Genomic DNA, 13,128 nt, shown 5'->3' with positions numbered 1-13,128 from the left:
CTGATCGTATTCTCAATGGAGGTGAACATCTGAGTCATCAGTTCAGCACACTGGGACCAAACGCTTCAAAAAGAGGTCACAAGCCCTGCACTCCAAACACTCCCACGTTCATTGCTGGCCTCCCTTCATGGACCCCCCCCCCCCCCGCTAAGCACATGCCCTGATCAGTCAGAAGTTTCATACCAACAGCCCAAAGGCTCGCACACCTCCATTCCCACGGCTGCACCTGCAAGGACCCACATGACCTATTGAGGCTCAGGGCCAAGAACCCAAAAGCCTGACACATGGCCTCCCCATGCCTGCCCGGGCCCAGATGGCCTCTATACCACCTGCTCTGCAGTAACACACCTTGCAGAGGGCTCCAGGAAGGCCTCTTCTGGGTCAAGAGAGGAACATGAGAAACGAAACAATCTCTCGACATACCATGTTAGACAGCCACAGCGGGAAACACTAGGCTGCCAGGGCATGGGCAAGAGCTGGGGTGGGCCTGGTCAGTACCTCCACAGCTGTGATGTTCCAGAAGGGAAGGCAACAATCGGCACTGTTTCCTTCCACCTGTGAGTTGCCAGGAAAGCAATGCGACTGAAGTAAAGTTGAATAACCAGTGCTCCCGTTGGTCCACCAATCACCACTGGTAGCATCAACACGACCCTGCACACTGCGCTTGCCTTGCCCCCCCAAACTCCTGGGAGTGAAGCAGCAGATGAGCAATTCTTTGCTGATTTCTCTCTCTCTCTCTCTCTCTCTCTCTCTTTCTCTCTCTCCTTCCAAATCAGTTTTTAAATAAATAAATAAATTTTTCTGGGGTTCCCCCAGAAGGTTCTCAAATGTAGCCACAGTTAAAAACCACTCGCCTGTGTCTCTGCATGCTAACAGTGGAGCTGACTACAGCACCTGAAGGAGAAAACATAAGGCAGAAGGAAAGGTTTCAATTCTAAAACTCCCATTCCCCACCACCCATGGCACCCTGCAGGGGAGAGCCAGGGAAGATGCCAGGAAAGCAATATCTGAGTCTACAGACAATACAACAGACCACTGATGGCAAATGGAGATTTGTGCAAGTGCTGAAGGAATGCAAGTGGAGGTCCGACCACCCAGCTCAAGAACTAGGGTTTAGTGCCCAGACCTGTGCTTGCGGCAGTCTCCATCTCTTCTCTGTAGGCACGAACCACCTTCTAGGCCTTAGAAATCACCCGTGTGCTCACTGCTGGGCCAAGGCTTTCAGCCACTTATCAGGACTGCTGCTCTGCATTCACCTCCACCACCTTCCCTGTAGCATGAACATGCAGGGACCTAGTAACTACCAAGTGGGGACACTGGAACCCCTACTGCATCCTGCCGTCGCCACTGCCAATGTGCTCAGAGTGAGTAGAATGCAATCTCAGATCTTGGATGACTCTTGGCAGGCTCAGAGGCTGCACTGGGATAGAGGGGCCCCCTCTGCCTCACTTGTGTGCAGCCACAGTAGTGCAAATGCAGTTAACTCTCACACAGGGCTGGGGATGCAGGAATGTTTGAGGGTAGGCAGAAGGAAACAATTAAAATTAGAAATGACTTCACAAAGTCCCCAGCTTCCCAAATCATCTTAAGTGGGCCACAGAAGTACCTCAAGCAAGGCGCCTACATACATATACACACCAACACTGATGGCTGGCATTTGGGTTCATGCTCAGAATTTTATTTTATTTGCAACATGATTTCTGCTGTGTCTAAAAAGATGCTTCCTCGTCAAAGAATCTTATTTTCAGTGATCCTACTCCCTAAGAAGGAAATATACACCCAACTATGGAGCCCGAAGGAAAATGCAAGGCTCTGTGGAATTCACCTTGGGCCATGTGGTTGGAACACAGTCGCCAATGAAGTCTTGGGTAAAAGGAGAGGGAAAAAACGGCAGTGCTCTGAAGCTGAGCAGTGGGACTGTGCCAGAGCCTGGCTACAGGAAAGGATCTCTGGGAAGTCACATCTGAAACCTCAAAATCGTCAGGAGCTGAGTACCTTCTCCCCATCTGTGTCAAAACGCACAAATTCACCTCTAAAACAGCGCTGAGTGGTAGGCATTGGTCATAGTGGTTGAGATGCCACTGGAGACACGGCATCTGATATCAGAATGCTTGGTTCAAGCCCTGGCTCCACTTCCAGTCCCAGCTTCATCAGACTGGGCACCACAGGAGGCAACAGGTGATGGCTCAAGGCACTGAGTCGCAGCCTCAAATCTGGAAAACCTAGCCCAAGTTCCAGGCTCCCGGCTTTGACCTGGCCCAGCCCTGGCTGTTGTGAGCATCTGGGAAGTGAACCAGGGGATGGAAAAATCTGTCTCTATTCTTCTGTATGTCCACCTTCCAGAGGGAGCAAAAATAAATCATTTAAAATACTGCATCTATCCTGAACATGAGTGGATGGATGGGTGGATGGATAGATGGATAGATGGGCAGACAGACATTTATATGAATAAATAAATGGAAGCCTAGGCCCCTGTGTCATGACGAAACCATAGCTGGTTTGGACAAAGGTTTATCTCCAATGGTTTTCAATAGGAGCTGGTTTCTGCACAAAAGACTCCACTGCTGAACAAGAAAAACCAGCAGCACAATCCCCAAAGGCAAGTGAAGGTTGCCTGCCCCAGGCCCCTTCCCATCAGCAGCTACTAAACAGAAAAGACTCATGCTGACCCAGATGACATCTCTTGGCAGCTTCTGAATGTTGGCACAGGCAGCTTCCTCTTGCTCCCTCTTGATGAACAAGATTTAATAACACAGGAATGGTCACAGCCTCTGTCCCTGCGGCCCCATCTCAGATTCCCCAGCGTCGTCTGGAGTCCTTCCTACAAAGGGCATATGGATGGCTTCCCAACTGGCTAAGTAAACTGGCATGCCAAGGGGAAGGAGAACACCCTGGGGAGCAGCTGGGGAGTTTTCCAGCAGCGTTCTCATTGCTCTCAAGTTCAGTCTCCTTCAATATTCTTAGAAGACAGACAGATCATTTTTATGAGTTTCAGCTAAAGGCAGGAAATGAGCTGAGTCCCCAAAGCCTGCACAGACACACACCTCCTCCCTCGACAAACCCCACATGAAGAGAGAGGGCTGGGGTGACCACTACATCTACATTTCCTTGTCTGCTTCTCCAATTTTTATTGTTGCATTATTATAGAAACAGAGAGCTCCCATCTCTGGGTTCCTGCTTCAAATGCCCACAGGCCAGGAGCCAGGTGCCTCCTGTGGGGGGATAGAATGATGTGTGCCACTGCCGCTGCTTCCCAGGGTCGCATGGGGAGGAAGGTGGGGTCAGGAGCCAGAACCAGATACTGTTATGCAAAGTGGGCATCTCACCAGCTAGGCCAAACACCAGCCCTTACATCTTTTGTTTGTTTGTTTGTTTTTTGTTTTCATCGCATTTACTTAATGTTGCAATTACTCCCGGGCCATAAGTTTCTGTTTCTTCAATTTCTTCTGGGAAGTCTTTTTCTTCTGCACCACCTCCTCCTCGGGCTTGGGGACGATCTGCTCCTTCTCAGTGAGGATCATCTCGATATGGCACGGGGAGCTCATGTACGGGCTGATGCAGCCATGTGCTCTGTAGGTGCGGCGGTGCATCTTGGGGGCCTTGTTCACCTGGATGTGCTCAATGACCAGGGAGTCCACGTCCAGACCCTTCAGTTCAGCATTGCTCTCTGTGTTCTTCAGCATGTGCAACAGAAACTCGGCACTCTTTTTGGGCCAGCGCCCCTGGGTCCAGCCCCACTGCTTGGCCTGCGTGCAGCAGCCCACGGCGCCATTGTACCGCGAGAAGGGCACGCACTGCTTCTTCAGCGTGACGTCCTTCAGGTACTTGGTGGCCTTGCGGATGTGCATGCCTTTGATGGCCTGCGCGGTCTCCCGGGTGTTCTTAAAGTGGACGCGCAAGTTTGAGCCCCTGGACTTACATGACTTGGTGGGGTTCTCGGGGTCCAGCAAGTAGCGCACCATCTCGGCACGAGGTCACCCTCACCGGGGCCACGTCCATCTCTTTTTAATCTTGATAAAAATCTGTGCAGCCTAAAGCTCCCCACTGTGACCATCTTCAGTGCCCAGTTTAGCGACATCAAAGCATGTGTACACTGTTGTAAAACCACCTGAGATTCACCTCCAAAACTTTCACACCAACCCAGACAGAAACTCTGTGCCCATGAAACAACTACTTCTCTTCCTCCCTCTTCTGGTCACTGACACCCTCTATTCTACTGTCTCTGAACTTGTTCCTTCTAGGTCCCGCATACAAGCAGAATTGCACAACACGTGTCCTGTTGTGTCTTAGTCAACTTAGTAGAACAGGTCAGGCAGTATCCCCTCCCTTTCTCAGAATAAACCATCCTCCAATGTACGGACACACCACACCTTGCTTATACACAGTGGACACCCAAGATGGGGCCATCTTTCAGCCAATGTGAAGCATGATGTGTCTCCTTACATAAGGACCAATGTGAAGTACCAAGGAAAGACAAAGCACAGAGTTTGAAATAGGAATGTCTCACAGACAGCAAGCTGTGGATCTGCTTCTAGGAGTCATCAGCTAAGACCTGTTTCTCAAAATGTCTTAGATGTTTATTAAAAATGACAATTGCAGGCCCCGCATGGTAACCTAGCCACAAAAGTCTTTGCCTTAGGTGTGCCAGAATCCCCGTTTTTCATCCAGCTCCCTGCCTGTGGCCTGGGAAAGCAGCCAAGGACAGTCCAAAGCCTTAGGACCCTGCACCCGTATGAGAGACTCAGAAAAGGCTCTGGGTACCTGATTCTGGATCAGCACGACTCTGGCTGTTGCGATTGCTTCGGCAGTGAATCATTGAACAGATCTTTCTCTCTGTCTCTCCTCCTATCTGTATATCTGTCTTTCCAATAAAAATTTTTTAAAAATAAAATCCTTAAAAACACCAATGTCAGGGTCAGCATTGTGGTGCATCTAATTAAGCCACAGTCCCCAACACTGACATCTCAAATCACAACACTGTTTCAAGTCACAGCTGCATCACTTCTGACCCAACTTCTACCTGGGCAGGTGACAGATGACCGCTCAACTGTTTGGGCCCCAGTCACACCTGGGAGACCAAGCTGCAGCTCCAGACTCCTGGCTTCAGCCAGGACCAGTGTTGGTTAATGCAACCATCTGGAAGTGGGCTAATGGATGTAAGATCTCTCTCTCTCTGCCTCTGTCACTATACCTTTCAAATACATACATAATCTCTCATTGCTACCCCAGCACTCCAGACTTTGCATTACAAGATCTGCTTGGCATACTAGACAGTATGTTGAAGATTTGGACAAGCAAGAAATTTTGTTATGCAGAAAAAAAAGAGCAAGAACGCAGTAAAACCTGGAGAAATTGCTCCATCACAGGAAGGAGGGGTGAGAATGTTCCGCCATTGGAGATGGGGATAAATGAGCTATGTTTGAGATGCAGCAGAAAATCTATGAAATCAATGAAAGTGTCAGGAGCAGCAGGAAGGGCCTGGCAGAGGGAAAGCAGCATGAGTGGGAGGCACCTGTACTGTGGATTTACAGAAATGGAAACTTCAGGTGTCATCTGAACACACTGGCAGTGCCTCTGTGCACATGTGAAAAAGCTTTCTGGGCCCTGAATGATGGCACAATAGCTAAACCCTCACTGCAAATGTGCTGGGATTCCATATGGGTGCAGGTTCATGTCCCAGCTGCTCTACTTCCCATCAAGCTCCCTGCTTGTGGCCTGGGAAAGCAGTTGAGGACATCCCAAAGCCTTGGGACCCTGCACCTGCTGGAAGACCTGGAGGAGGCTATTGGCTCCTGGCTTCTGATCAGCCCAGTTACAGCCATCACAACCAGTGGATGGAGGATCTTTCTCTGTCTCTCCCTATCTCCATAAACCTGATCTGCCTTTCCAATAAAAATAAATAAATGTTTAAAGGAAGAATGAAGAGGAGACAGCAGAGGAGAATGAAAAAAAAAAAAGCTGCCTTTCATCAGAGCCAAAAACTTGGTCAGATGGTGTCAACTTGTCCAAAACCTTAACACACACAGAGGTGCTGGCTGGGCCTGCATCAGTCTACTCTATCACCCACATGACCTCATCATTCCCAGAAAAGGAACAACAGGATTTCCTGATTTCAACCTTGTCCTCCTCCATCTTACTAATGAAAATGAGAAAGTGCTTCCTGGTAGCCATCTCCCATGGCTAGGGACAGAATTCTCAAAACGACGACCAACAGCAGGTGACACCATCTGAGCTCCCGAGGAAACCTATTTCCACTGGGTCCAGGACTTCTCATACCTTCTTTGGGTTTCCTTACTGTGATTGTTAGTTTCAAGGATTTATTTTGCATGCCACCCATCAGGACAAAGTATCATGAGGAAATAAGTCCATGAGGAAGGTCCAGGTTGAAGATCTATGAGGGTGGGTTCAGGCTACAGCTGCCAAGTTTCCCAAACTGCTCAGAAACTCATCTTTACCCATTCTTAAAATTTCCAATAATTCACTCAGCATTCTAACGAGCAACCCAAAGCATTGTCTTTTATTAGTTAGTGCTGTGAATTGAAACAAATGTTCCCAATCCTGTCTTTCTATAGCGAATATTGCCAAGACCACTGTGTTTCTTCCTTTCATCAATTCCACAGACTTGTATGGAGCACTGTGCTAGGAACTAAGGGCTCAGTGTGATCCTAAGTAGACAGTCTCCACTCTAGGGTATGGGGCTGCCCAGTACTGGGAGCAGACAGGACATGAGAGGCCCTGAGTCCTTCCAGCCGGACAGACACCCCTTTCCAGTGCGCAGAGAATACCGGCCCTCTCTCAGCCACTGATTGTCCCAAGTCTTACAACCAACCAAGGAGGCAAGCAAAAAAGTGTAAAGGCTTCAGAAGTGGACTGATTTGCCATCTTCACACAGCTAGCTTGTGAAGGAGCAGAGGAAACCACTTAGAATGGAAAATCACTTAGATACAATGTGCAGAGGGTTACATGGGTAAGGAGAAGAGGAGATGATAAATCACTTGTCCTGTCAAGCCAGCCCCTCTCTGCCCAGCCTCCTTAGGGTCTGGCACTTGCCATAGCATTTAGTCCTGCTCTTAACAACGATCAAACAGGGATAAAGTCACAAAGGAAAGAAGAGATCCAACTTTGTCATAAGAGATGTAATTAAACCCTAGTAAAACAGACAGTAGCACTGGCCCACCTGCTTTCACTTGCACTCTTTTTAGGACAAGTGTGCCCAGTATACAAGAAAGGTTAGACATTACTGTGTTGAGCACAACTTAAGCTTTTCCTGTGGGTCAGGGGAAAAGCCGGAAGGATCTCAGAGCCAGGAAACAACCTTTCCAAAAAGTGAAGAGGGGACTCAGGGTCGGAAACTACACTGACAGCAGCCAGTAACATTGGAAAGGGCCTGCTGCACTTGGGGTGTCTTCTCCACCACAGTTCCCGTGTCTTCAAAATTACACAGCAGACCTCAGGGTCCATATTCCAAGCCAAAATGCTACAGAAGAATATTAATTTCCCTGGCATCCTAGAGACAAGGGAAGCCCACCAGCTCCCACATATGCCGACAGTGCAGGTCCTTACCTCTCCTGGGAGCCACCAATTCTCATACCCACAGTGACTTGCACACAGGGGCCACCTTGCCAGCAGTGTCCCTCAGCTCCACTGAGATCAGTCACTTCTTTTCACCAAGATGTCCCATCAGGACACAATGGGGTTAATGGCAACCATGAAATACCTCAAGAAACAGGTGCCAATTCTGTTAATGCGGAGCAGGAGAAGCAATGACAGTGGATCAAGTGGTGGGGATTCTGCCACCCTCGTCTGAGTTCCTGATTCCCAGCTTCAGTTCCAAGTGGAGGCTTCTGTAGGCACTTGGCGAATGAACCACAGGATGGTATTTCTCTCTCTCTCTCTCTCAAGAAATACAATAGCAACAGAGGGGCAGTACCATAAATTAAGAGACAGTACCCAACTGCCCTGTAAATCAGAAGCCCTCTCAAATGTTAAATTGATTTTAATAATGCTAAAAAATACAGTAAATACATAACCTAACAACAGTCACTTATTAACAAAATCAGGTATTATATGCCAGGGTTACAGTATGGGCTGTATTTTTACATGTCTGGTAACACAGCAGGTTTGCCCACACCAACATCACCAAGCATGTGTAACTAATGTACTGAATTATGTTACTTTACTACAGGTACCAAAGTGTCACAGATGAGAAGAATCTTTCAGCTCCATTATAATGTCATGGGACACTTGTCATCATTTGTGTGATCTATCATTGTCAAAGTCATCAGTATGTGGTATAAGATTGTGTGTAATGTGCCTATCAGTTATGGATGAGAGCAAGAGACGTGCAGAAATGACAGATGGATGGGTGGATGGATGGAGGACTGCTTGTGTTTACTGAAGAAGCTGGACTAAACTAGCACCTAGCTCTTCTGCTTCCAGGTCACTCCCAGAGATGGCCCTACCTAGGTGAATACAGGAGAGCAGAGCCTCATGGGTTCCAACTACCACCAAACCCAGCTGGAGGCCTCAGGAACTTTAACTTCTCTTGAGTAAAACCCTCTGCCCTAAAGCCCATCACCCAAGAATCTGGACCTTTAAATATGGTGACCTTTTATAACACCGTCTAAAAGAGGATCCCAAGAGCTGATGTCCCGGGGCCAGCACTACGGTAAGCTGCTGCTTCTGAGACCATCATCCCATATCAGGATGCTGGTTAACGGGATACTTTGTTTGCAATCTATGTTCCTGCCAATGTGCCTGGGAGGAGGGCAGTAGATGATGGCTGAAGTGCTTGGGCCTCTGTATCCACATGGGAAACCTGGACGGGGTTCCAAACTCCTGGTTTCAGCCCACCCATTTGGGAATTAAATCAGAGAATGAAAAATCTCCATCTCTCTATGCCCCTCCCCGCCCCTGGTGTGCATGTGTGTGTGTTTTTCTCCGCCACTCTGCTTTTCAAATGTATAACTTTTTTTTGATCCTCCATCCTTTCCTGCCCACAGCCTAATTTTATAAGCTCAGCCCAACAATAAAGGAAAGAGGTGAGCTGCGGATGGGGGAGGTGTCTTGTTCGGAAACACAAAACAAAAATATCAGAGTAAGTCATCACTTCCAGTTAAACCCAGCAGCAAATGCATTTATTCATAAAGGGTGGAGTCAACCAAGCTAAATTGGGCCTTGCTTGACTTTTCTGTCTGGTGATAAGATCTCTACTCACCAAAGCTCCTGCCCACTTCCCACGAACCCCCTCCTGAGGCACCCTCTCATGAGCTCCCTTCTCTCCTGTCTTCCCAGCCCCCACTCCCCACTTGTGCTCTCCTCCCTCGTTAAAAGCAGCCAGGGCTGCCAGACGGCTGTGACACATGCCAAGAGGGGACCTGCACTGACTGTAAAGCCAGCTCCCAGGAGTTGTTTTTGATTCCAGCATCTCATTGAATGTATTTGAATACATTATAGGCAGCCTTCTGGCTATGTCAGGCAGGAAGAGGAGTGCACACACACACAGCCCAGTCCAAGCAGCACACACATGGCACATGCACACACATGGATGCACATTTGCACATTAGCAGTGTGGAGCTTCTTAAGCCCGTGCCAAGCTAGAGAAGGAGGTAATGCTAAGGTTACAAAGGAGACACAGGACTGGCAAAGCCCAGTGCCCTTTGCACTAAAGGTGGTCTTCAAGCAGAAAAGGATGTCTGTAGCAAGGGAGCAAACTTCCCTGGCTCTCACACAGCAGAGCTCCAGGTTTCAGACAGGAACCAGGACCACTGAAGCACATGTTCTTCCCGATCCCCCTGGGCTCGCCTTTTTCTCCACACCTCCAGGCAGCACTGGGGCACACCACAGGGTCTCCTGCCCCAACCATTCCCAGCTGCCCTGACTCAGAGCAACTGTTCTGGTGTCAATCATCAGCTTAAAGGCTGGCTCTGCCACTTCCTGGAGGGCATCCTGGATGGGTGGCTGCATTTCCATTTCTTCTTCTGTGACACAGAAATGAAGGACAATGCCTGCCTTGTGGGCCAGGGAATGGGAATGGGGGCAGATTTCCCTATAATGCTGCTTAGGAAAGGCTGGCTCTTGCCAGCCAGGCTCTGCTTCGCCCTCAACTAAGCTGTGAGTCCCAACACTCCTCTGCACCCACCTTCCTAATGGGGACACTGACAACAAGAGGGTGACCCAAGCTGTTCCTTGCAACCTTCATACTGTGTTTCCCTCTGACTTTCCACCTGCTGCAGCGGCCTCCTCACCCATCAGGAGTCTCCTCCTTTCAGAGCAGCCTTTCTCCAGCAAGACTCACCCATGGCCAGCCACAAGCCTTCCCAAAGCTTAATTTCCTCTGCCCTAATCTACCACCACGCTATATGCCTCATGCACCAGCCTCCTGAAGTCTCCCCTCACAAGCCCTCCACTCCCAGAGGACCTCCCTTTCTGCCTTTCCACACCTTTGCCTAATGCTAAGCCTCCACCTGTTCCTCTCCTTCCTCCAGCACACAGCTCTGGGTCAGGCAGGTGATCCCTTGTCTATTCCAAGGGGCTGCAGTTACCCTAATGGCAACCCCAATTATTGCACACTTCAGCAACTGGTTAGCCCCAAAAGCTTCACATGGCTTTGGAGGAACTGGATCTTGGGACATAGCAGGTTTTTCAACAACCTCAGCACCATTGACATCTTGGGTTGTGGTATACTAGGCCAGGGAAGGAGTTCTCCAATATGCATAGCAGGCTGTTTAGCAGCATCCCTGATTGCTACACATGGACATAAGAAGTAGCTCACACAATCCTCAAATTCTGCAGAGACGAAGATCCCTCTCAGCTGAGAATCACTAGGGTAATTGACCTATCTCGTCAAATACACCATGAGGTCTCTGACAGCAGAGTCTGTCTTATTATCTATAGCACATAGCACATAGTACCTATAGCACATAGACACTAAGCAAAGAATACAGACATGGCAATGCTTCAACACAGGATTCAGTGTGGGAGCCTGGCCCCCAATGCATGGGAAGTCCTCCATGACCCTGACAGCACTGAAAACATGAACCACAACCTTTTTTAAAAAGATTATTTATTTGAAAGTCAGAGTTACACACATAGAAAGAGGGACACACACACACACACACACACACACACACACACACACACACACAAACATCTTCCTTGTGCTGGTTGACTCCCAGATAGCTATAATGACTATGAACTGAGCCAGACAACAGCCAGGAGCCAGAAGCTCCATGTGAGTCTCCAACATGGGTGACAGGGGCTCAAGTACTCGGACCATTTGCCATTGCTTTGCCCAGGCCATTAGCAGGGAGCTGGATTGGAAGTGAAGCAGCCAGCACACAAACCAGTGCCCATATGGGATGCTGGCATCAGAGACAGCAGTGAGATGGCAACACAATACCAGCCTCCAGAGTGGGATTTATAATATATACATACTATTATATTGTTATATAATGTATATTCATTTGACAAAGAATTATCGAGAGAATCTTCTATCTGCTGGTTCATAGCTCAAATGCCCACACCAGCCTAACAGTAAGCTAGGCTAAAGCCAGAAGCCAGGAAGACCATGAGGACTCAGTGCACAGCAACCAGCACTTGAACTAGAACTCTGACATGGGATGAGGGTGTCCTCCACAGCGGCTTAACCTGTTACACCGCAATGCTCACCCAAAGCAGAGTGAGCTTAGGGCAAGGCAGGAGGCTTCGAGGTGGGTGGATGTGAATCTGGCTGCCAGCTATGTCCATGATAGCCCAGAGGTCGTAGGTAGACTGCCTGTGGAAGCTTTTCTCTGCTTATCTGTAAAAGGGCTGATAACAACATCATCACAGAAGGTTGCTATGGGGCCTCACTGGGCAAGCTATGTGACAGTGTTTACACAGTGGGCATTTAATAACACAGCAATTTCCTCTTCTTTGTGCTCACTGGAGAACTTGATAAGGTCCTTTCTAATCAATAAACAAGAGGCACAGGACTGGCTCTGCACTTAAGTTTTATACTAGGAATTCAGACATGGGATTTTTTTTTTTAAGATTTATTTATTAGTACTGGAAAGGTAGATTCATAGAACAAAGGAGAGATATCAGCACCCATATGGGATACTGGCACCACAGGCAGACTCAACCAACCACATCGCAACTTGGGCCGCAGACATGGAATCTTTGAAAACGAAGAGGAATCAGATGACAAATTGGTAGCTAATAATCTTATCTAAATGGAGGGCCAGAAAGGAGAAAAGTTTGTCTAAAGTCATAAGGCAAAAGTGGAGTATGGCCTCAAAGCCTACTGTATACCCAAATGCTTTCCTTTTCAAAAAAACTCTCCAACTCTAGAAAGGCAGGCTGCCCTGAACCCAGCATTGACAGCAAGGGTCCCTCCAAAGAGCCAGAGCAGAGCCACACTAAGCAACACTGAACCCCATGAGCCACAGGTTTCAGTGGGACCTGAGAATTGGCCTATCCTACCCTGGACAAGCCTGCAGAGTAAATGCTTCTGGTGTGGGCAGGAAAGAGAAAGGCAGAAAGAGAGCAGCTGACCCGACAGCTGAGAGGCCACTTATGCCCACAGCCCTCATTGCTTGCCAGCTCCACTTCCTATTCCAGCTTCCTACCAACGCACACCCTGGGCAAAGCTGGGGGCACCAGGTAATGCCTCACAAACTTGAGGCCCTGCCATCTCACAGGAGACCTCATGGACTTCCTGGTTTTCAGCTTCGACCTGGCTCAGTCTCGGGTACTGTGGGCATCTGAGGAAGCTAGCTAGCAGGTAGAAGCTGTCTATGAAATTTATTTTTTAAAAATAAAAGAAAGAAAAGAAGAGGAGAAGAAGGGGAGGAGCAGAAGGGAAATAGCTTTCTCATTCCCTAGGAATCCTCCACAGAGACTACCCCACCTCTGGGCATAGCATTTTGCTATTGTCATGGTCTCACCATGTCTTCTTCCTGGAACACACTTTCCTCACTCGGACCGCAGACAACACCAGAGCGGCCCCCAGCAGATACGGTAAAGGTTCGGGAAGTATGTGCCCACATCATGCTAGGGACAGCCTTTTAGCTAACGGGGCTACTAATTCCCACCAACCCACACAGACACTTCCTCCAAACCCACAAAGGGCAGCCAAGGAACGAG

The 13,128-nt window shown here is 48.7% G+C and overlaps 2 protein-coding genes across 6 annotated transcripts in view; both read right to left on the bottom strand.

Annotated features, from left to right (window-relative positions):
- Positions 1–13,128, bottom strand: part of CAMK1D (calcium/calmodulin dependent protein kinase ID) — a 370,122-nt gene that overhangs the window by 243,689 nt on the left and 113,305 nt on the right. The gene's annotated exons all lie outside the window — the stretch shown is intronic.
- On the bottom strand, positions 3,373–4,002 carry LOC121147908 (60S ribosomal protein L17-like). Its single transcript, XM_040967786.1, has one exon. The coding sequence runs from the start codon at positions 3,960–3,962 to the stop codon at positions 3,408–3,410; it is 555 nt and encodes a 184-aa protein (XP_040823720.1). The 5' UTR covers positions 3,963–4,002; the 3' UTR covers positions 3,373–3,407.

This window comes from Ochotona curzoniae, unplaced genomic scaffold (assembly GCF_017591425.1).
Source record: "Ochotona curzoniae isolate NIBS_2020 unplaced genomic scaffold, NIBS_Ocur_1.0 scaffold_4683, whole genome shotgun sequence".
NCBI lineage: Eukaryota > Metazoa > Chordata > Mammalia > Lagomorpha > Ochotonidae > Ochotona > Ochotona curzoniae.
Note: the sequence above shows the minus strand (reverse complement) of the source record. Positions and strands in the feature narration are given on the sequence as shown.